Here is a 23,400-nt window from a genome sequence, read left to right on the forward strand (position 1 = left end):
ACCTGGGAGACGGAGGTTGCAGCGAGCCGAGATCGTGTCTCTGCACTCCAGCCTGGCGACAGAGCAAGCCTCCATCTTAAATAAATAAATAAATAAATGGCTACATAGATAGCTCATGCTAGAAAGGAAGGACTCCAAATTTTAACCAAGCGCAGATGTGCATGGAGGCCAAGTCCTTTTCCTTCTGTACTCTCCTCATATTGACCCAACACACCCATTTTGAACGAGAGAAAACTGAGGCCCAGAGAAGGGACTTCACACACACTTGAAGCCAAGCTGGGGCCAGAATGCAAACCGGCTGATCTCCAAACTCTCATGTCAAAGGTCGTCTTCCCATGAGGATATATGCCTTAAAGGATCTGCCAATCTATACCACCCTACAAGTGATGGAGAGGGGCAAAAACAACCGACTAAGGAGAGAAGCAAGGAGCAGAAAAAGGAGCTAAAGAGCCGTGAGAATGGTGTGAGGAGAATGGGAAGGGAGCCGCCTCCTTCAGCCTCTCTTCCTACTCATTAACGAAACAGAGTGGCTATCCAGCGTATTTCAGGGAGCTGAGTCTTAGCCAGCTTCAGGTGTGTTTTAACCCTTAGCTAAATCTAGACAAGGCTAAGGCAGACCAGGTGCACACTTGAGGCAGAAGTGGAAATTCCCAGGGCGGACCAAAACTTGAGCTGTTCGGACAGTAACGATTTGAGGTCGATTTGAAAGAGAAGTTGAGAAAGCCGCCGAGGGGCGAATTTGGCTGCACAACACCCCTACCACAGAAGGGCAGGGCCGCGGGACGCCGGGGCAGAGTTTCCTACCAGCTCAGGCGGAGTAGTTAGACGCAGCTGCCTCCGCCCGCCACGTGACCCGTAGTGTTGTGGTCTGGCCCGCGTGGGTGGCGGGAGCGCCGAGAGGGCGGGGGCGGCGATGGGGCGGGTCACGTGACGGGGTTTAAATCTCCCGCAGCAGGAGCCGCGGGGGCGCCAGTGCCGCGCGTCGAGCGGGAGCAGAGGAGGCGACGGAGGAGGGCCAGAGAGGCAGTTGGAAGATGGCGGACGAGGCGGCCCTCGTCCTTCAGCCCGGCGGCTCCCCCTCGGCGGCGGCGGCCGAGAGGGAGGCCGCGTCGCCGCCCGCCGGGGAGCCGCTCCGCAAGAGGCCGCGGAGAGATGGTCTCGGCCCCGAGCGGAGCCCGAACGAGCTCGGTGGGGAGGCACTGGAGCGTGAGGTGCCGGCGGCGGCCGGGAGCTGCCCGGCGGCTGCGGCGGCGCTGTGGCGGGAGGCGGAGGCAGGGGCAGTGGGAGCGGCGGCGGCGGGCGGGGAGCAAGAGGCCCAGGCGACGGCCGCGGCTGGGGAAGGAGACAATGGGCCGGGCCTGCAGGGCCTATCTCGGGAGCCACCGCCGGCTGACAACTTCTACGACGAAGACGACGACGACGAGGGCGAGGAGGAGGAAGAGGCGGCGGCGGCGGCGATTGGGTACCGAGGTGCGCAGGGTGCGGGCAGCCGGAACTGCGCATCCCCTCCTCCCTCTCCCGGGGACCCTCCTGGCGTGGGGTTGAGGGGGTCTCTGGGACGGGCCGGGGACTCAGGGCAGGCTCCGTGGCGTTCTCCTCCCCACACGGCCCTCCGCTCAGCTGCGCTCCTCCGGGGCTGCGGTTCCTGCTGCGGGAGCTGCTGGTGGATTCTTTCTTTTTCTCTTTCCGTGGACCGCCTGGGCGGCCTTGCGCTTTGCGCAGTAGCCAGGTCGGGAGGCTCTTGCAGTCGCTTTAAAATAAGTTTTCTCTCCCCGCTTACTCTTCTAGCATATTGCTTTTGTTAGAGCTTTTTTTCCCCTTTCTTTGCCTTTTTTGGGGGCTGCTTTTTTCTCCCACCCCCCCAGCACACTTAAGTCTGCAACTTTTTGCTGTCCCGTTCGTCGGCATTTTCAATTACTTTTCGCAAACTGACACCTGTGCAATTTGCTTTTTTTTTAGGGTCTATATTTTTATGCCTGAAATTACAGTTTTTAAAAGAGCAAATCTGTTTGGTTCTGTAGTCACAGCCTGCAAAATATAAAGAACATGGCTGTTCCTAAAGACATTACCATTCTGTAATGCAATTAGTAGCGGGCCTGGGAGAGTCATAGTACTTTTAGAGCAGTTCATATTACTTTTATTTTAATCTTGCTCTTGTGTACGGTAACGGTGTTGAGGCGAAGCGTACTCTTTTGTATGTATGTAGTGAGACACAAATTTAACATTTCTAGTATAATGAAGAAGATATGTTGCATTTGTCATGTTTTTGACCTGAGGAGTTTCTATTTTTGAGAGGTGTTCATCTTCATCAATATTTGGGTCAGGCCAGGCGCAGTGGCTCTTTTGTTGTAATCCCAGCCCTTTGGGAGGCCAAAGCGGGAGGATCTCTTGAGCCTGGAAGTTTTAGACCAGCCTGGGCAACATAGCGAAACCACCTTTCTACTAAAAATTTAAAAGAAAGATTAGCCGGGCATGGTGGTGCACAGTTGTAGTCCGAAATACTGAGGCGGGAGGTTCGCTTGAGCCCGGGAGTTCGTGGTTGCAGTGAACTATGATCCCGCCACTGCACTCCACGATGGACAACACAGTGAGACCCCGCCTCAAAAAAAGTAATGTGTGCCTTTTAAAAATCATTATTTTTTAAATTTATTTTTATTAAGACGAGGTTTCACCATGTTGGTCAGGCTGGTCTTGAACTCCTGACCTGAGGTGATCCGCCCGCCTTGGCCTCCAAAGTGCTTGGATTACAGGCGTGAGCCACCACGCCTGGCCGTGCCTTTTTTTAAAAAATTAATTTAATTTTTTTTTTTAAATATAGAGATGGGGTTTCATCACGTTGGCCAGTGTGGTCTCGAACTTCCCGACCTAAGGTGATCCGCCCGCGTCAGTCACAGGTGTAGACACTGTGCCCTGCCAAGAGACCCTGATTTCAAGTAACACAATTGAATGCTAATTTATTATTAATAATTGTGTTGTTAGTACTGTTTATTATTTAATAGAGGAAACAGTTCAGAGATACCTATTTTTTTTATTTTTTTTTTTGAGACAGTTTCGCTCTTGTTACCCAGGCTGGAGTGCAATGGCACGATCTCGGCTCACCGCAACCTCCGCCTCCTGGGTTCAGGCAATTCTCTTGCCTCAGCCTCCTGAGTACCTGGGATTACAGGCACGCACCACCATGCCCAGCTAATTTTTTGTATTTTTTAGTAGAGACGGGGTTTCACCGTGTTGACCAGGATGGTCTCGATCTCTCGACCTCGTGATCCACCCGCCTCGGCCTCCCAAAGTGCTGGGATTACAGGCTTGAGCCACCGTGCCCGGCAGAGATACCTATGTTTAGTATGAAAGTTTAAAGTGCGCTTTGCCACGGTTTTATTTGAATGACATTTTTGTGTAAATTTTCATTAATTATAAGTTTCACGAACTCTATTGTTTGTGGTCAATACTTGCTGTATGTTACTATCTTTTCTGTTTAAGTAGACTTATTTTTAGATTTTGGCCGAAACTTTTAGAGTCTGAGCAGAATTCCTAAAGATGAAGAAACTGTATCTGTGAGAAGTGCAAGCCGACCCCATAAGCATTTACACACGCAGTATAAATTTTAAATGCTGTACTTGATGAAAATGATTGCAGTATAACCCTTTATAGGTCTTTGTACATTTTAGGTGCACATTGTTTTGGTAGCCTTGGCTGACTTTTGGTTTGTTTTGCAGATAACCTTCTGTTCGGTGATGAAATTATCACTAATGGGTTTCATTCCTGTGAAAGTGATGAGGAGGATAGAGCCTCACATGCAAGCTCTAGTGACTGGACTCCAAGGCCACGGATAGGTAGGGCTCAGAGCTGTTAAGAGAGTAAATATATGCTTTTTGTTGTCCTTGTTGGTTTTTTTGAGACAGTCTAACTCTGTTGCCCAGGCTGGATGGAGTGCAGTGGCACAATCTCAGCTCACAGCCACCTCCACCTCCTGGGTTTAAGCAATTCTCCCACCTCAGCCTTCTGAGTAGCTGGGATTACAGACACCCACCCCCATGCCTGGCTAATTTTTGAATTTTTTTTTTTTTTTTTTTTCAGTGGAGACAGGGTTTCACCATGTTGGTCAGGCTGGTCTCAAACTCCTAATTTGTGATCCGCCTGCCTTGGCCTCCCAAAGTGCTGGGATTACAGGCGTGAGGCCTTGCACCTGGCCTTTTTTTTTTCCTTCATCCAGTTAGACTGTCTTCCTCACTCACTGCATATTTCTTGTTTTTTCACTTTTATACTTATCACTTCTCAACAAGTGCTATATCTTACATTGTATTGTTTCCTGGTCTAGAATATAAGTTCCATGGGAGTAGGGTTTTTTTTGTTTTTTTTTTTTTTTTTTTGGGTCACGAAGTTTTGCTCTTGTTGCCCAGGTGGGAGTGCAATGGCACAATCTCGGCTCACCGCAGTCTCCGCCTCCCGGCTTTAAGCACCACTTCTTCTGCCTCCTTAGTAGCTGAGATTATAGGCATGCGCCACCATGCCTGACTAATTTTGTATTTTTATTAGAGACGGGGGTTTCTCCATGTTGGTGAGCCTGGTCTCGAGCTCCCAACCTCAGGTGATGCGCTTAGGAAACCTCCCAAAGTGCTGGGATTACAGGTGTGAGCCACTGCGTCTGGCCAGGGAGCAGGAATTTTCGACTGATTCGTATACTGCTGTTTTGTCAGTGCCTAAAATGTGCCTGGCACATAGTTTGTGCTCAATAAATATTTAATAAAAATAAATATTTAATAAACATGTGAATAAATATTTAGTATGTGAATGAAATGGGAAAGTATTTTATAATAGAAAGCATTTTAAGATTTTTTTTTTTTTTTTTTTGAGACGGAGTTTTCGCTCTTGTTACCCAGGCTGGAGTGCAATGGCGCGATCTCGGCTCACCGCAACCTCTGCCTCCTGGGTTCAGGCAATTCTCCTGCCTCAACCTCCTGAGTAGCTGGGATTACAGGCACACACCACCATGCCCAGCTGAATTTTTGTATTTTTAGTAGAGACGGGGTTTCACCATGTTGACCAGGATGGTCTCGATCTCTTGACCTCGTGATCCACCCGCCTCGGCCTCCCAAAGTGCTGGGATTACAGGCGTGAGCCACTGCGCCTGGCCATTTTCAGATTTTTATACCAAAGGTATAACCATCTTGAAAGTGGTTATACCACTTTATAACCATCATTTTCTTTCTTTTCTTTTCCCTTTTTTTTTTTGAGATGGAGTCTTTGTCACCTAGGCTGGAATGCGGTGGCCAATCTCGGCTCACTACAACCTCTACCTTCTGGATTCAAGTGATTCTCATGTCTCAGCCTCCTGAGTAGCTAGGATTATAGGAGCATGCCACCACACCTGGATAATTTTTGTATTTTTAGTAGAGACAGTTTTGCCATGTCGGCCAGGCTGGTCTCGAACTCGTGACCTGAAGTGATCTTCCCCTCTCGGGCTTCCAAAGTGTTGGGATTATAGGCGTGAGCCACCTCTCCAAGCTGAAAGTGAATCTTTTTATGTTCTCACTCTTTACAAATGGTTTGATTATTTAAACATAGTAAAGATTAGTTTCTCTTTGGTGTCTGTAGTTTTTTATTTAAAGATTTTTTGTTGTTTAATCAAGCTAGGGAGCTGATTTCAGCAATTTCAGGGTAAAAGAAAATGATTAGGCTGGGCATGGTGGTTCACGCCAGTAATCCCAGCACTTTGGGAGACCGAGGCAGGCGGACCACCAGGTCAGGAGATCAAGGCCATCCTGGCTAACACGGTGAAACCCTGCCTCTACTAAAAGTACCAAAAAATAAATAAATAAAACAGCCAAGCTTGATGGCACGTACCTCTAATCCCAGCTACTCGGGAGGCTGAGGTAGGAGAATCGATTGAACCTGGGAGTCGGAGGTTGTGGTGAGCCAAGATCGAGCCATTGCATTCCAGCCTGGGCAACAAGATTGAAACTCTTGTCTCCAAAAAAAAAAAGAAAAGAAAATGATTAATTCTCAGAACAACAACATCGTATGTATTATTTTGAAAGATTAGTTAAGATCAAATTGAAAAATTACCGAAAAAGTAATTAAGATGGCAGTTATGTATAGGTTTTCATTTCTTTTTCCTGTGTGGTTTTAATGATAAGTAGTATAGGCTTTTAGGACTGGTATGATCTTTTCTGTGTTGACTTGTAGAACCTTTTTGTAAATACTTCAGTGTTATTATGGTGTGTGTTTCTAGATTTTAACCATAAGAACTTAATTTTGGTTGTTAGGTTCTTAAAATATGTACTTGGAGCTCAAGGTGGTCTCCCAACTCTTGATTAGATCTTCCTAGTTTCATTGGGATATAGCATTAATTATGGGGGTGTACTAAGAATGAAAGACCATTAAATTACATTTTCTTACTTTGCAAAAAACCCTCACAGATTGCTAACTCATTACCTCAGAAAATAAATGAGATTTCGAATTACTTGACAAGTTGACTTGATCTAAGTCTTTTCCCCCTTATTGTAGGTCCATATACTTTTGTTCAGCAACATCTTATGATTGGCACAGATCCTCGAACAATTCTTAAAGATTTATTGCCGGAAACAATTCCTCCACCTGAATTGGATGATATGACACTATGGCAGATTGTTATTAACATCCTTTCAGAACCACCAAAAAGGAAAAAAAGAAAAGATATCAATACAATCGAAGATGCTGTGAAATTACTGCAAGAGTGCAAAAAAATTATAGTTCTAACTGGAGCTGGGGTATGTAAGACTAGTAAATGGGGGAAGTGGTAAATGTATTTTCTTATGCCTTTTCCAAGTAGGAAACATTTTTCTGGTTTAGGAGGATTTATCCTTACATGATAATGGATGTTTGGAAACTGCCAAAAACTGAGTGCAGCAGCAGTTGCTAAATTAGTTCAGATTTTTAAAACCTCTCCAAGAGCCTTTAAAAAAATTTGCTTCTGCTTATTTATAGCACAGTGGGTAAATGGAATTAAAGCAAGATTTTTACCTACATTATATCACAGCTCCTAAAGGAGATGCAGGCAATTGAAACTCTGCTTTTGTTAAGGTACGTCAGAGTCTGAAGGAGAAATTGGATATTTGTTTGAGATTTTTTTTTTTTTTTTTTTGAGACGGAGTTTCGCTCTTGTTACCCAGGCTGGAGTGCAATGGTGCGATCTCGGCTCACGGCAACCTCTGCCTCCTGGGTTCAGGCAATTCTCCTGCCTCAGCTTCCGGAGTAGCTGGGATTACAGGCACACACCACCATGCCCAACTGAATTTTTGTATTTTTAGTAGAGACGGGGTTTCACCATGTTGACCAGGATGGTCTCGATCTCTTGACCTCGTGATCCACCCGCCTCGGCCTCCCAAAGTGCTGGGATTACAGGCGTGAGCCACCGCGCCCAGCATTTGTTTGATTTTTATGAGAAACTGGAAACCTAGTTGGTATTCACAAGTGAAGAACTTAATGTTGGGAAAATAAGAGATTCCTATCATCCCTCCATTTTAAATTAAGATGTTAGGATTGTGGTGACTTGACATTTTCTGTTTGATCTACCTTAGGGTCTCAGCTAATTAGTTACCTAAGGCTATTGTACAGTGTGTATTTCATACAGGGTATATTACATGTTAGCAACCAGTGCAACTGCTGTAGTAAAATTTTGTCCTGTTTTCTGCCATTTCGAATTGTGAAAGGGTGTTACATAATCTTAAATGATCATCAGAAGTATGTTCGGCTGACAGATAAGGATGTAGACAAGTTTGTTTAACTTATCTTAAATTGACCTTGACTCCAGGTCAAATTGGAGTCAACTCTGGTAAGATGATGAAACAATAACTTCTGAAATCTCTATTTGAAATGTCAGGATTTTTTGTATAATTAGTATATAAGTCTGTTCTTAAAGAAATGAAGAATTGAAATATACAGCCTTTTAAAAATTTTTCTGAGACAGGGTCTTGCTCTGTTGCCCTGGCTGGAGTACAGTGGTGCTGTCATGGCTCACTGTAGCCTCAATCTCTCCTGGTTTTTGTTTTTGTTTTTTTTGTTGTTGTGTTTTTTGAGACGGAGTTTCGCCCTTGTTGCCCAGGCTGGAGTGCAATGGTGTGATCTCGGCTCACTGCCACCTCTGTCTCCCAAGTTCAAGCGATTCTCCTGCCTCAGCCTTTCAAATAGCTGGGATTATAGGAGCATGCTATCAGCACCGGCTAATTTTTTGTATTTTTAGTAGAGACGGGGTTTCATCATGTTGGCCAGATTGGTCTCGATTTCCTGACCTCAGGTGATCCACCTGCCTTGGCCTCCCAAAGTGCTGGGATTACAGGCATGAGCCACTGTGCCTGGCCATTTTTTATGAAAATAGAGAAATGTCGTAGTATTGTGGTGATAGAACCCTAGCTATAGGAGTGATTTCTTTGGAATTACTTGTCTGTGATAGAAATTCTTGGCTAGTGCAGTGGCTCATAAATATAATTCCAGCACTTTGAGAGGCTAAAGTGGGAGGAACATTTGAGCCCCGGAGTTTGAGACCACCCTGAGCAACAGAGTGAGACCCCCGTCTCTACAAAAAAAATTAGCCTGGTGTACCTGTAGTCCCAGCTACTCAGGAAGCTGAGGTGGGAGGATTACTTGAGCCTGAAAGGTTGAGGCTACAGTGAGCCATGATTGCACTGCTGCCCTCCAGCCTGGGCGTCAGAGGGAAACTGTCTCAAAAAATAAAAATAAAAATTCTTCTTTACTTAAAATAACTTGTTGATGGTTTACTCTCTTTTCAAGTTGCATTTGCATTAATTTGTTGGTTAAACACTTAAAAGGTTTAAAATTAGCCTGACTTAAAAATTCCTTATCTGTGTTAAAGGTGGAATATGAGGTATGTTTAATTATACTCAGTTATTTGGGAGTTTTATTTCTACTTGAAATTAGGGTAGGGTTGTATTTTTGTTTCTTAAAAGGAGTTTCAGACTAAAATTTTCTTTGTCAACTCTTACCTAGTTATATGGTAAGAGAGCTAGTTTTTATAAAGGTAGAAGATTTAATTTTGCAAATTATGCCATGCACATTTTAGGTGTCTGTTTCATGTGGAATACCTGACTTCAGGTCAAGGGATGGTATTTATGCTCGCCTTGCTGTAGACTTCCCAGATCTTCCAGATCCTCAAGCGATGTTTGATATTGAGTATTTCAGAAAAGATCCAAGACCATTCTTCAAGTTTGCAAAGGTACTATGAACTCTTCTGGTTGTTTCTTTGGCCTCGTCTCTTGAAAAAGTATTTTGTTCATACATAGCCATTTTAAGATTATTATTCATTGTTTAGTAAAGTGGATGCTGCTACTGTGGCAGAGTAAGATCACTCATTATGGCCAGGATTCCCTTACTTCTAGAGAACGAATATCATCTACCTTTCTTCATTGTAGGAGTGAGCTTATTTTCAAAGAGACAGTTTCATATTTTTAAAGTTTGCACTTCACCTATGGTTGTTATCTGCCTGGGCTTTTTTTAATGAGGTTTGTACACCATATAAAAGTAATATAACTTGTAATTTATAATATTTTATTACAGATTATAAAGGTTAGAACATTGCTTTGGGATTTTGTAATAAAGTTTTAACATTAGGATGTGCCCGAAAAATCATTTGTAATTAGAGATGGGGAAGATTCTTGAGTTGGATTTTTGTCAACAAGTTGCAGAGGAGCCTTATTCTGCTCTAGAGTTGCACTGTCCAGTTCAGAAGCCACTAGTCCAGCTACACGTGGCTGTTGAGTACTTGAAATGTGTTGACATGTACAATAAATGTGGATGGCATATCAGATTTTTAGAGATCCAGTATGGAAAAAACAAAATATTTTATTAGTTTTATTTATTTAAATATAAAACAAATATTGGTTTTTATATGTAAATAATACTTTTTAAAATTTTTAATTCTTTCTTTTGAAACACTTTTGATATTGGATTAAATAAAATATATTTTGGGCTGTGCATGTTGCCTCATGTCTGTAATCTCAGCACTTTGGGAGACCAAGGTAGGAGGATCAGTTGAGCCAGGAGTTTGAGACCAGCCTGAGCAACATATTGAGACCACATCTCTATAAAATAAATAATAAAATTTGCTGGGCATGGTGGTATGCACCTGTAGACCCAGCTACTCAGGAAGCTGGGGTAGCAAGATCCCTTGAGTCCAGAAGCTCAATATTCTAAGTGAACCATGATCTGCCACTGCACTTCATCCTGGGCAACAGAGCAAGAGCTTTTCAAAAATATATGTATGTTTTGAAGTTTTCACTTTTTTTTTTTTTTTTTTTGGAGACGGAGTCTCACTCTGTTGTCCAGGCTAGAGTGTGGTGGTGCAGTCTTGGCTCACTGCAACCTCTGCTTCCTAGGTTCAGGTGATTTTCTTGCCTCAGCCACCTGAGTAGCTGGGATTACAGGCGCCTGCCACCACGTCCAGCTAATTTTTGTATTTTTAGTAGAGACGGGGTTTCATCAGGTTGGCCAGGCTGGCCGTAGACTCCTGACTTTTCAGGTGATGCACCCACCTCGGCCTTCCAAAATGCTGAGATTACAGGCGTGAGCCACTGTGCCCAGACAGTTTTCACTTTAATGTAGTTATTAAAAAATTTGGGCCAGGCACGGTGGCTCACGCCTGTAATCCCAGCACTTTGGGAGACCGAGGCGGGTGGATCACGAGGTCAAGAGATCGAGACCATCTTGGTCAACATGGTGAAACCCCGTCTCTACTAAAACTACAAAAAAACATTAGCTGGGCATGGTGGCGCGTGCCTGTAATCCCAGCTACTCAGGAGGCTGAGGCAGGAGAACTGCCTGATCCCAGGAGGCGGAGGCTGCGGTGAGCCGAGATGGTGCCATTGCACTCCAGCCTGGGTAACAACAGTGAAACTCTGTCTCAAAAAAAAAAAAAAAAATTTGAAGTTACGTGTGTGTCTCACATAGATCTATTGTACAGCTCTGCTTTAGAGTATGAAGTTTAATAATGCATTATGCCATACCCAAGAGATTTAGTCATTAGAAAACTGTTTTCTTTCCTGTATTTTAGTCTTTTGAGAAGAAATTACAAAATTTGTTATTGTTAAACTTGGAGGTATATGTATTCGAAAGAGTCATTTTATTTTATCCTGACCTCATAATCTGCCCACTTCGGCCTCCCAAAGTGCTGGGATTATAGGCATGAGCCACCCACCGCACCTGGCCAGTAAACCTAAATTTTAACTAAATGGTGGCCTCATCTACTTTTGGACCATGTGATGTATTTACATGACTACAGGAGAAGCTCTGCTAATTCAGAATAAATTGGTGACTGTCTTTAAAGAAAAGTAATTTTCTTTAAAGCACTGTAATCCCAGTGCTTTGAGAAGCTGAGACAGGAAGATTGCTTGAACTCAGGAGTTTCAGCCTGGCCAACATAGTGAGACCCTGTCCCTACCCTCCACCCCACCCAGTGTAATCTTTGTTTTATCCAGGTTGTGGTACATTAAATGGGCATTAGTGTAAAGTGGGAAAATTATGTTAAAAATTCTTGAATATGATTACTAAACTGAATTTGAAAAGTTTTCAGGCATCAGGATAATTTCGAACTTAAAACTTAATAATTTGAACTTTTTACTTCATATGTCCACAATAATGATGGTCATCTATATCTAGCTTTTAGAGCAGACAACTGGTTCATACCTGGATTGAATAAATAATATAGTTTTTTTTTTGTTGTTGTTAATTATGGATTAGTGAAGATTTACTATTAATCTGCTACTAGTGGTACTACTGCATGGTTTTGAAGACCAATGAAATATGACTAAAGGTTTCTTGAATTGGATCTAGGACACTGGCATTATGAAATCTCCATGTGACTCAGGCATTGGCACCATCAGAAGACCAGCAAGTAACTAGAAGTTACTTTGATCTTAAATCTTATTACAAAAACTTGACTCACTAGTGCATTTTTATGATGCCCACAAGATTTTTGTTGTAAATTTTTTTATTTTTTGCTGTTTTTGAGACAGGGTCTCACTTCGTCTGGAGTGCGGTAGTGATCATGGCTCACTGCAGCGTTGATCTCCTGGGCTCAGGTGATCCTCCCACTTTGGCTCCCCAGGTAGCTGGGACCACAGGTGTGTGCCCCCACACTCTGCTAATTTTTGTATTTTTTGTAGAGACAGGGTTTTGACATATTGTCCGTACTGGTCTCTTAACTCACGAGCTCAAGCAATCCACCAGCCTTGGCCTTCCAAAGGGCTGGGATTACAAGGCATGAGCCACCACACCAGGTTTTGCTGTAAATTGTATCTTGCTAAAGCTAACTTGTCACCTGTCTTCACCAACTTAGGAAAATCTACTTAAGTAGATATTAAATTGCCTGGTAAAGTTATAAGGTGCAGTTAAATGTCTAAAATTAGGAGTACTATTCTTTTGGTAACGAGTTTTTATATATTGTTTTAAGTACATTTGGTAACCCAACACTGGAAAAATATGGTAACAGTGTAGAAATAGCAAGGTGAGGAGGATCGTTTGCTTAGTTGTCTAGTGTGCAAACCAGGTATGCATCTTTAGTTTAAATGAACTTTGACATGTAAGAATCTGTAGAAGCAATTCATAATTACTCCCAAAAAATAAGTCCTAAGAACTTTTAAAATCCATTTAATAAAAATCTAGAGACTGTATAAGAGAAAATACGTGAAATATAATAATAATGGCACACTGTTAAATTGTTATAGTGGCTCTTAACCACTCTGTACAGGTTTTATACTCCATGGGAGGAGAAAAGGTTAAAGAGGATAAGCATTTTTCACTTGTGTATAAAATGGAGAATATGCAGGCCGGGTACGGTGGCTTATGTCTGTAATCCCAGCACTTTGGGAGGCCAAGGCAGGCGGATCACGAGCAGTGCTGCTCTAACAGAGCAGTAACTTTCTTAACACACTTCTCCATTACTTGGAATTTTCAATCTAAGTGAAATTTAAGGGCTGGGCACAGTGGCTCACATCTGTAATCCCAGCACTTTGGAAGGCCTAGGCAGGAACATCACCTGAGGTCAAGAGATCGAGACCAGCCTGGCTAACATGGTGATACATTGTCTCTACTAAAAATACAAAAATTAGCTGGGTGTGGTGGTGGGCACCTGTAATCCCAGATACGGGGGAGGTTGAGGCAGGAAAATTGTTTGAACCTGGGAGGTGGAGTTTGCAGTGAGCCATGATCCTGCGACTGCACTCCAGCCTGGGTGACAGAGCAAGACTCCATCTTAGGGTGTGGGGAAAGGAGAATATGCATTTTTTTAAATTGAAATTTAATTTAATTTAATTTTTTAAGATGGGGTTTCACCATGATGGCCAGGCTGGTCTTGAACTCCTGACCTCAGGTGATCCACCCACCTTGGCCTCCCAAAGTGCTAGGATTACAGACATGAGCCACCGCACCCAGCCACTGAGAATATGCAATTTTGAAAAAATAAATTCATTCACTTACAAGGTGTTTTCTAACCCAGTTTATATAAATTTATTTATTGAGGTGGAATCTTGCCCTGCTCACTGCAACCTCCGCCTCCTGGGTTCAAACAATTTTGCCTCAGCCTCCCGAGTAATTGGGACTACAGGTGTGCACCACCACACGCAGCTAATTTTTGTATTTTTAGTAGAGACTGGGTTTCGCCATGTTGGTCAGGATGGTTTTGATCTCTTGACCTTGTGATCTCCCCACCTCAGACTCCCAAAGTGCTGGGATTACAGGCAAGAGCCACTGCGCCCAGCCTTATAAATTTAATTTTACTTTTCTGAATTTTCATTTATGGTAATGGTTAAATCTACAAGCTTTTGCAATTGTTAGTTACATATAAAATTCTTTGTGCATTGTTTAATTCTCACATTGGAAACTGACTAAAAAAAAAAAAGCTTCTAGGCGGGGCACAGTGGCTCACACCTGTAATCCCAGCACTTTGGGAGGCTGAGGCGGGGGAGGATCAGCTGAGATCAGGAGTTCAAGACCAGCCTGACCAACATGGCTAAATCCCTTCTCTACTAAAAAATACAAAAATTAACTGGACGTGGTAGTGGGTGCCTGTAGTCCCAGCTTCTCGGGAGGCTTGAGACAGGGAGAATCGCTTAAACCAAAGAGGCGGAGGTTGCAGTGAGCCAAGATCATTTAAGGAGAAATAAATAAGGACGAAGAGTGCAGAATAGTACCCTAAAATGGAGGATGGGGAAAGTATGTAAATATTGTCAATATTTTACTAAATTTCCAAATAGTGCAAGAATAGAATACTGATAGGATAACCTAAGTTTTTTTGTGAGTCAGTATACTAGTCAGAAAATTCACTAAAATGGTTTATGATTTTTGCTAGTTGTGAGAAAATATTTAAAATGAAGCCATGAAAAGAGGAAATATTATTGGTGAAATTTAGCTACTTTGGAAGGAAAGAATTTCTATACCATCTATTACGCAATTGATTGTATGCAATTATTGAGAAGAAACTTAGAAGTTTATTTTTTGGAGACGGAATTTTGCTCTTGTCACCCAGGCTGGAATGCAGTGGTGTGATCTTGGCTCACTGCAGCCTCCACCTCTCAGGTTCAAGCAATTCACCTGTCTCAGCCTCCTTAGTAGCTGGGATTACAGGCACCCACTACCATGCCCGGCTAACTTGTGTAATTTTAATAGAGATGGGATTTCACCGTGTTGGTCAGTCTGGTCTCAAACTCTTGACCTCAGGTGATGTTCCTGCCTAGGCCTCCCAAAGTGCTGGGATTACAGGTGTGAGCCACTGTGCCCAGCCCTTAAATTTCATTTAGATTGAAAATTCCAAGTAATGGAGAAGTGTGTTAAGAAAGTTACTGCTCTATTAGAGCAGCTTTTAAAATTTGACACTATTGACATTTTGGGCTGGATTTTTTTTTTTCTGAGACAGTTTCACTCTGTTGAGCAGTCACAGCTTGTTGCAGCCTTGAACTCCTGGGCTCCTGCCTCAGCCTTCTGAGTAGCTGGGACCACACAGGCACATACCACATACCTAGATAGTTTTTTTTTTTTGTAGAGTCAGGTTCTCACTGTGTTGCCCAGGCTTGTCTCGAACTCCTGGGTTCAAGCAATCCTCCTGCTTAGCCTTACAAAGTAATTACAGGCATGAGTCACTGCACCCAGCCTTGGGCTGATACTTACTTGCTGTGGGGAACTTTCCTGTGTGTTGAAGGATGTTTGGCAATATCCCTGGACAGCCAGGTGCAGCGGCTTACACCTGTAATCCCAGCACTTTGGGAGGCTGAGGTGGGCGGATCACTTGAGGCTGGGAGTTCAAGAGACCAGCCTGGCCAACATGGTGGAACCCTGTCTCTACTAAAAATATAAAAATTAGCTGGATGTGGTACGCGCTGAGGCACAAGAATCACTCCACCTTGGGAGGCTGAGGTTGCCGTGAGCCAAGATTGCACCACTGTACTCCAGCTTGGGTGACAGAGCAAGACTCTGTCTTAAAAAAAAAAAAAAAAAAAAAATCCCTGGCCTCCATTCACAAAATGCCATTTGGACCCCCACCCCAAGTCCTGACAATAAAAAATGTCTTCAAAATGTTTGTTGCCAAATAACTCATTGAGACCAACTGAGGTGACTCATGACTTTAATCCTAGCACTTTGGGAGGCGGAGGCTGGCAAATCACTCAAGCCCAGGTTACCAGCCTGGCAGACATGGCGAAACCCATCTCTACTAAGAATGCAAAAAATAGCCAGACTTAGTGATGCTTACCTGTAATCCCAGCTACTTGGGAGGCTGAGATACAAAAATTACTTGAACCTGGAAGGTGGAGGTTGCAGTGAGCCTTCTTAGCATAAAAGTTGGCTTTTGCTGTTTTATGTTACCGTATTTTTCCAGTGGCTTGTGATAATAGTCCCAACTACTCAGGAGAGTAAGGTGGGAGTATTGCTTGAGCCAAGGAGTTTGAGGCTGCAGTGAGCTATGATTTCTCCTCTGCACACCAGTCTGAGTAACAGAGCGAGACCCATCCTGAAAAGAAAAAACTTGGGTGTTTTACTTTGCTTTGGATTTGTAGTATTTTCTAGTTAAGATAATAAACTTTCTGTGAGGTACATGAATACTGTCTCTCTCTTTTTTTTTTTTTTTTTTTTTTTTTTGGTTGAGATGGAGTCTCACTGTGTCATCCAGGCTGGAGTGCAGTGGTGCAATCTCGACTCACTGCAATCTCTGCGTCCCAGGTTCAAGTGATTCTCCTGCCTCATCCGGAGTAGCTGGGACAACAGGCAGCACCACCACACCCCGCTAATTTTTTTATATTTTTAGTAGAGCCAGGATTTCACCCTGAGCCAGGATGGTCTCAATCTCCTGACATCGTGATCCACCTGCCTCAGTCTCCCAAAGTGCTGGGTGGAATTACAGGTGTGAGCCCCGCACCCAGCCTTCAGTACTTTTAATTGTTGTCTATCAAGTGGTGAACTGTAATTCTGCACGTGTATGTTTTGAATGTGCAGTTGTACTTTTTTTGCTTTTTTTTTCTTTTTTTTTTAAGAGTGAGGGTTAGGGTGAGGGTAAGGGTTAGAGTTAGGTTTAGGGTGAGAGTGAGGGTTACACAGTTGTACATTTAAATGTACAAATAGTTTTGTAACAATTGCCCTTTTCTGATATGTTTCCAGTGTTCTTATGATAAATTCCTGAAAGTGAATTTCTGTTTTGAATTTCAGAGAAACATGTCAGAGTTCTTTAAGTCTTATTGCAGCTTGGAAGGGCTGAAATAAAATCTTCCATCAGGGCGGGTGTGGTGGCTCAGGCCTGTAATCCCAGCACTTTGGGATTTAGCTAATTGGGCTGATTTAGCATGCGACTGCCACCTATACTTACCTCAAATCTACAAAAACCCCACAATACATTAGTTGCATTAAAATATCTTCATTTCTTTTTGGTGACAGTGTCTGGCCCAGATATCCAGACTGGAGTGCAGTATCTTTCAGAAATTATATATCTATATGTAGTTTGCCCCTTCCGTCTTTCCTGCCCGTAATATCTATCCTCAGTGGTTACCATGGTGAAACTCTTGGGTATCCTTCAGGGGAAAAATAAAATTGTGTTGGGATGGGGGAGGGATGTAAGGATAAGTTTTTAATATTTGATAAATGATTACCAACAGAATAAAAAACACTGTTTTCTGTCTTGCTTTTTTTCACCATATAATATTCTTGGGAATTACTTTATTTATTTATTTATTTAATTTTATTTTGAGACGGAGATCTTGCTCTGTCGCCCAGGCTGGAGTGCAATGGTGTGATCTCCGCTCACCACAACCTCTGCCTCCCGGGTTCAAGCAATTCTCCTGCCTCAGCCACCAGAGTAGCTGGGATTGTAGGTGCGCACCACCAAGCCTGGCTGATTTTTTGTATTTTTAGTAGAGATGGGGTTTCACCATGTTGGCCAGGCTGGTCTTGAACTCCTGACCTGGTGATCTGCCCACCTTGACCTCCCAAAGGGAAGAAGGAGAAGGGAGGGGAGAGGAGGGAAAAGATTTTTAAAGAGGGAGAATTTTTTCTTTGTGAGAGGAGATTTAATTCCTCAAACAATAAGCCAAAATAAAGATAGCATGAGACCAAAAGTGCTGGGATTATAGGCATGAGCCACTGTGCCTAGCTGCTGATAGTTTTTTTAACAGCACTTAATAGATATACCTTATTTTTCAAAGAAGGCTGTGTTGTATTCTGTTTTAAAGTTGTTTCACAATGTATTAATGTCTCCTTTTGATAGGTATCTACATTTTTGTCTTTTTGATCTAGTGTTGTTTTTAAGGCAGTTTAAAAACTATAGTAAGTAAAACAGGCCCATGGTGACTCACACCTATAATCCCAGCACTTTGGGAGGCCGAGGCAGACAGATCGCCTGAAGGTTAGGAGTTCGAGACCAGCCTGGCCAACATGGTGAAACCCTTTCTCTACTAAAAATACAAAAATTAGCTGGGCATGGTGGTGCACACCTGTAATCCCAGCTACTCAGGAGGCTGAGACAGGAGAATCTCTGGAACTGGGAGGCAGAGGTTGCAGTGAGCCGAGACTGTGCCACTGCACTCTAGCCTGGGCAACAAGAGCAAAACTCTGTCTCAAAAAAAAAGTAAAACATTAAGGCGTTTATTTTTTGAGACAAGATCTCCCTCTGTTACCCAGGCTGGACTGTAGTGGTGTGATTGTATAGCTCCTGCAGCCTCCAGCTCTTGAACTCAAATCATTCTTCTGCCTCAACCTCCCAAGTAGCTAGTACTACAGGTGTGCACCACCATGCTCAGCGGTTTTTGTGTGTGTGTGTGTGTGTGTGTGTGTGTGTGTGTGTGTGTGTGTGTGGACAGTCTTGCTCTGTTGCCCAGACTGGTCTCAAACTCCTGAGCACAAGTAATTCTCCTGCCTCAGCTACTCAAACTGCTGGGATTGTAGATGTGAACCACCAGGCTAGGCCTGCTTTGTTTTTATTAGTGTGGGTGACTGCTGGCTACTACTGGCTATTTGTGTATCCCTGAATTGCCTCTTTGTTCTTAGCCATTTGTCCCCATTTGGTTGTTTTTTCACATTGACTTCTGGGAATAATTATGTTCTTTTTCTTTTGATTTACCTTAAAAATTTTATTAATACATAATAGTTGTTTGTGTACATTATATATACTTGAAGAGTTAGGCTTACTTGGATTCCAGCCTTTAGTAATCCCATGAAGGTGAGCAAACTGAAATGTATTTACTAGTCTTAGTCATTTGGTTTGTAATACGTAATAGAAATGGTGCTTATCCTAAGAGAAAAATAGAAAGCTTCAGGAGGAGGGATCAGAAACTTAAAAGGCAGTGAATATTGCATAGAGGTTAAGTGCTGGGGTTTTTGGATTTTCTCTTTCCTTTTTTTTTTTTTTTTTTAAGATAGGGTCTTGATCTGATACCCAGGCTGAGCGCAGTGGTGTGATCATGGCTCACTACAACCTCTGTCCTCTGGGCTCAAGCAACCCTCCCACCTCAGCCTCCTGAGTAGCTGGGACTGCAGGTGTGCGCCACCATGCCCAGCTATTTTGTATTTTTGGTAGAGTGGGTCTCACCATGTTGCCCAGGCTGTTGCTGGATTTTCATACCAAAACAAGGCTCTGCTGCTTACTTGCTCTTGTGACCAAAATGGCAAGTTATGTTTGGTTTGTTTTCTTTCATCTGCATCGGGGTATATGTCTACAGCTGGGTCAGCAAACTTTTTTTTTAGCTAAGGTAGGGCCAGGTAGTAAATATGTAGTCTGCTTTGTGGACTGCTCAGGGTCTCTGTCATACGTTCTTTGTTTTCTTTACAGCCTTCAACAAGTTAAAAAACCCAGTCCTTTGTCTTGTCTGTAGAATAATAAAGAAGAAATAAAAGTGCTTATATTATACGTGGTGCATACTAGAAGTTTATTAGTGGTGACTGGCAGTTTAACTAATTGACATTCTCTTGTGTTAGGTTATTATAGCAGTTGGCCTACTATGGCCTCTGTGCAAATGTGGCCTACTCCCTGTGTTTGTATAACCTGTGAGCTAAGCATTAAGCATTATTACTTAAATCAACAAAGTTTGTATGATGTACAACATGTTTTGATGTGTGTACATTATGGAATGGGTAATATTCACTATTTCACATGCTTTTTTTTGGATGGTCAGGACATTTAAAATCTATTCTTAATAATTTCCAGGTATAGAACATGTTATTAATTATAGTCAACAATAGATCTCCTGAACTTACTCCTTCCAACATATTCCCAATGCCACCCTCTGCTAATAATTAATTTTTAATGGCTGGGGGAAAAATTGAAAGAACTATTTAATGACACTTGAACATTATATGAAATTCTTAGGCCATTGTTCATAAATACAAACTTTTATTAGAACATAGCCATAGTTGTCCAGGTGTGGTGGCTCATGCCTGTAATTTCAGCACTTTGGGAGGCTGAGGTGGGTGGATCACCTGAGGTTAGGAGTTTGAGACCAGCCTGACCAACATGGAGAAACCCTGTCTCTACTAAAAATACAAAATTAGCTGGGTGTGGTGGCACATGCCTGTAATCCCAGCTACTTGGGAGGCTGAGGGAGCAGACTCCTTGAACCAGGGAGGCAAGGCAGAGGTTGCGGTGAGTGGAGATTGTGCCATTGCTCTTCAGCCTGGGCAACAAGAGCAAAACTCTGTCTCAAAACTGGGGGAAAAAAAAAAAAAAGAACATAGCCATGCTTATTTATATGTTGAAATACAGTTCAGTTTGTCAGGTGACCAATTTATTAGTATCGATTAAGATGTTGAGTGGCTTATTCTAGTGTGGTTTTGTGGAATGAAAGAGACAGGAGGGATTATGAGGACTCTCCTTGCCAGGATTGATGTATTTCACTTTTTTTTGACAGGAAGGAAAGTTTAGGTTCTATTTTCTTAGCAACTCTACTTACTGCCTCCATCTGATCTATATATAGGAGGAGGTAGATATCAGCAGAGAATAGCATCTGTACATTTTGATTAATTCTTTTAACACTTTTTATTTTTTAAAGAGGGAATTTTGGCCAGGCACAGTGATTCACACTTGTAATTCCAGCACTTTGGGAGGCCAAGGTGGGTGGTGGCACCTGAGGTCAGGAATTTGAGACCAGCCTGGTCAAGAGATCGAGACTATCCTGGCCTGTCTTGGCCAGGTGAAACCTTGTCTCTACTAAAAATAAACAAAATCAGCTGGAGGTGGTGGTGTATTCCTGTAGTCCCAGCTACTTGGGAGGTGGGAGAATTGATTGAACCCAGAAGGTGGAGGTTTCACTTAGCTGAGATTGCGCCACTGCACTCCAGCCTGGGTGACAGAGTGAGCCTCCATCTCGGGGGGAAAAAAAAAAAAGGGGTGGGGGTAGGGGTGAATTTCATTAGGTTGTGTGAGCTGGAGTGTGGCACCTTTATAGGCACCATCATAGAATACTACAGCTCCCATACTCCTGGACTGAAGTGATTCTCCCTCCTCTGTCTCCCCAGTAGCTGGAACAACAGGCCTATGTCATCATGCCCACCTGCCTTTTTTGTTTTGTTTTGAGCCAGAGCCTCGTTCTGTTGCCAGGTTGGAGTGCAGTGGCATGATCTCAGCTCACTGTAACCTCTACCTTCTGGGTTCAAGTGATTCTTCTGCTTCAGCCTCCCAAGTAGCTGGGACTATAGGCACACGCCACCACACCCAGCTAATTTTTGTATTTTTAGTAGAGATGGGGTTTTACCAAGTTGGCCAGGATGGTCTTGATCTCTTGACCTCCTGATCCCACCTGCCTGCGCCTCCCAAAGTGCTGAGATTATAGGTGTGAGCCACCGTATTGGCACCTTTGCCTTTTATTCTGGGGTCTTTTATTCATATTGCTAGAAATCTGGAGAAGAAAGAAAGGCGTAATCTCTAGAGAAAAGCCATTTTTTCTACAGATCATTCTCAGCTTTAGTTTTGCCCATGTTGGTTGCCTATGGCCAATTCCTGGATTATTTACACGTTTCCAGACATGGCTATGTGAAAGCAGGGTTTGCTTTTATAGTGTTTTGAGCCTTTGGTTCCAGTTCTACTTCCATTCTTAGTCTGTAAGGATCCATGTGGCAGCAACAGAATGGCCTAGCTCTTATGATTGCTTCCTTAAAAAGGCCTTAGGATATTCAGATCTGGGTGGTCTTGCTTGGAACAGGGCTCAGCATGTCATACTTTGACCACGGAAGAGTTAATCCATATTCTATCTGTGAGTTGTATCTCCAGTAATTTGGTTTTCAGCAAGTGGTCCTGTGTTAGGAGGAGTGGTTTATATTAGAACAGAACAGTCCTTCCAGAGTGATTTTTTCCATTATTTCAGTTTTAGGTTTTTTTTTAAAAGGCTCTCACTCTGTCACCCAGGCTGAAGAGCAGTGACACGGTCATAGCTCACTGGAACCTCCACCTCCCTGGGCCCAGGTGATTCTCCCACCTCAGCCTCCCAAGTGTCTGGGACTACAGGCATGAACCATGAGGCTGGCTAATTTTTGTGATTTTTTTGTAGAGTCAGGGTTTCGCCATGTTGCCCAGGCTGATCTTGAACTCCTGATCTCAGATGATCTGCCTGCCTTGGCCTTCGAAAGTGCTAGAATTAGAGGTGTGAGCTACCACACCTGGACTGTTTCTCTTTGTCTGAACACTATATTTAAATCTAAAAATTCAGACATGGTCCATTTCATACTTGACAGCATGAGTCAAAGACTCAAATCATTCACATTCTCAGATGTAAAATGTAGCTTATAAAATAAAACAAAAATGTCCTTTATAATTTGTCTTAAAGGTAGTTAGACTAATTTTAAGGGCTAACCTTGAACTGTTATAAGTAGGACAGGAGGGAAGCCAGCATAAGAGCTAAATCTAGTGTCCTGTAGATCTTTGTGTTTCTTACCCTACCCTTTAGAAAGGGTGGGGGTGGGCATGGATAAGACACACAGTTAATTTGGCGGGGGTGGGGGGGGTGGAGTCTTGGTACTTTTGTTCCCTGATCATGTCCTGGAGTTGTTTGGTGGTTTTTTATTTTTATTTTTTGACGGAGTCTTGCTCTATTGCCTAGGCTGGAGTGCAGTGGCGCAATCTTGGCTGACTGCATCCTCCACCTCCTTGGGTCAAGCTATTCTCCTGCCTCAGTCTCCTAAGGAGCCGGGATTACAGGCGCATGCCACTACACCTGGCTAATTTTTTATATTTTTAGTAGAGATGGGGTTTCACCATATTGGTCAGGCTGGTCTTGAACTCCTGACCTCGTAATCACCTGCCTCGGCCTCCCAGAGTGCTGGGATTACAAGTGTGAGCCACCACACCTGACTAGAGTTATTTTATTTTATTTATTTTTTTAAAATTCTGCCTTTGGCATGCTGTTATCACTTCCTTACTGCTATGAATCCTATTTTATCTGTTGCCTAGCATATTCTCAGAGTGCTTAAAATACTCTAAAAGCTATTTCCAGAAGGAGCTTTAATAAGACATTAAAATGTTTAATCTCCCAAATGTAAATATTCTAGAACAAAGCATTGTGGGGAAGAAAACATTGGTTGATTTAACACAACTTACTTTCCCAAAACAAGCTACCTTTTGATTTTCCGTAAACATTGACTTCATTAGGCTTTTCCCTTGCTACTATTTGCACTGTCCGTTTCTTAAATTGCAGTTACTGACACAATTTGTGGTAAATACTCGATTGTAAGGTTTTTAGCAGCATGTATGTGATAGCTGTTACAGAATTCACTTGGGTTTTACTTAGGAGCCTAGGAAGTAGAACCTAGAAGTTTCAGTGGGAATTTTTTTTTTATTTGAAAGATTAAATAGGTTAAAAAGTCATCTTGAATTTCTGTTAAACTTTTTTTGTATAATGTCAGAAGTGAAAGTTCCCCCCGTATCTGCTTATAGCCTGTTTGTATCCTTCC

At 42.9% G+C, this 23,400-nt stretch overlaps 1 protein-coding gene across 3 annotated transcripts in view; it reads left to right on the plus strand.

The window, feature by feature from the left end:
- The first annotated feature begins 973 nt into the window (after positions 1–973).
- The window catches only part of SIRT1 (sirtuin 1), a 43,842-nt gene continuing 21,415 nt past the window's right edge, over positions 974–23,400 (plus strand). Inside the window, exons 1-4 of one of the 3 annotated variants that reach the window (XM_032252601.1) lie at positions 974–1,470; positions 3,714–3,830; positions 6,505–6,746; positions 9,056–9,208. In XM_032252601.1, coding sequence (XP_032108492.1) covers positions 1,035–1,470; positions 3,714–3,830; positions 6,505–6,746; positions 9,056–9,208 — 948 coding nt within the window. In that variant the 5' untranslated portion in view covers positions 974–1,034. Of the gene's footprint in view, positions 1,471–1,504; positions 1,730–3,713; positions 3,831–6,504; positions 6,747–9,055; positions 9,209–23,400 lie in introns of those variants that run through there. The other 2 variants (XM_032252602.1, XM_032252604.1) reach the window with 2 other exon arrangements.

This window comes from Sapajus apella, unplaced genomic scaffold (genome assembly GCF_009761245.1).
Source record: "Sapajus apella isolate SASKATOON/1434 unplaced genomic scaffold, GSC_monkey_1.0 scaffold78, whole genome shotgun sequence".
Taxonomy (NCBI): domain Eukaryota; kingdom Metazoa; phylum Chordata; class Mammalia; order Primates; family Cebidae; genus Sapajus; species Sapajus apella.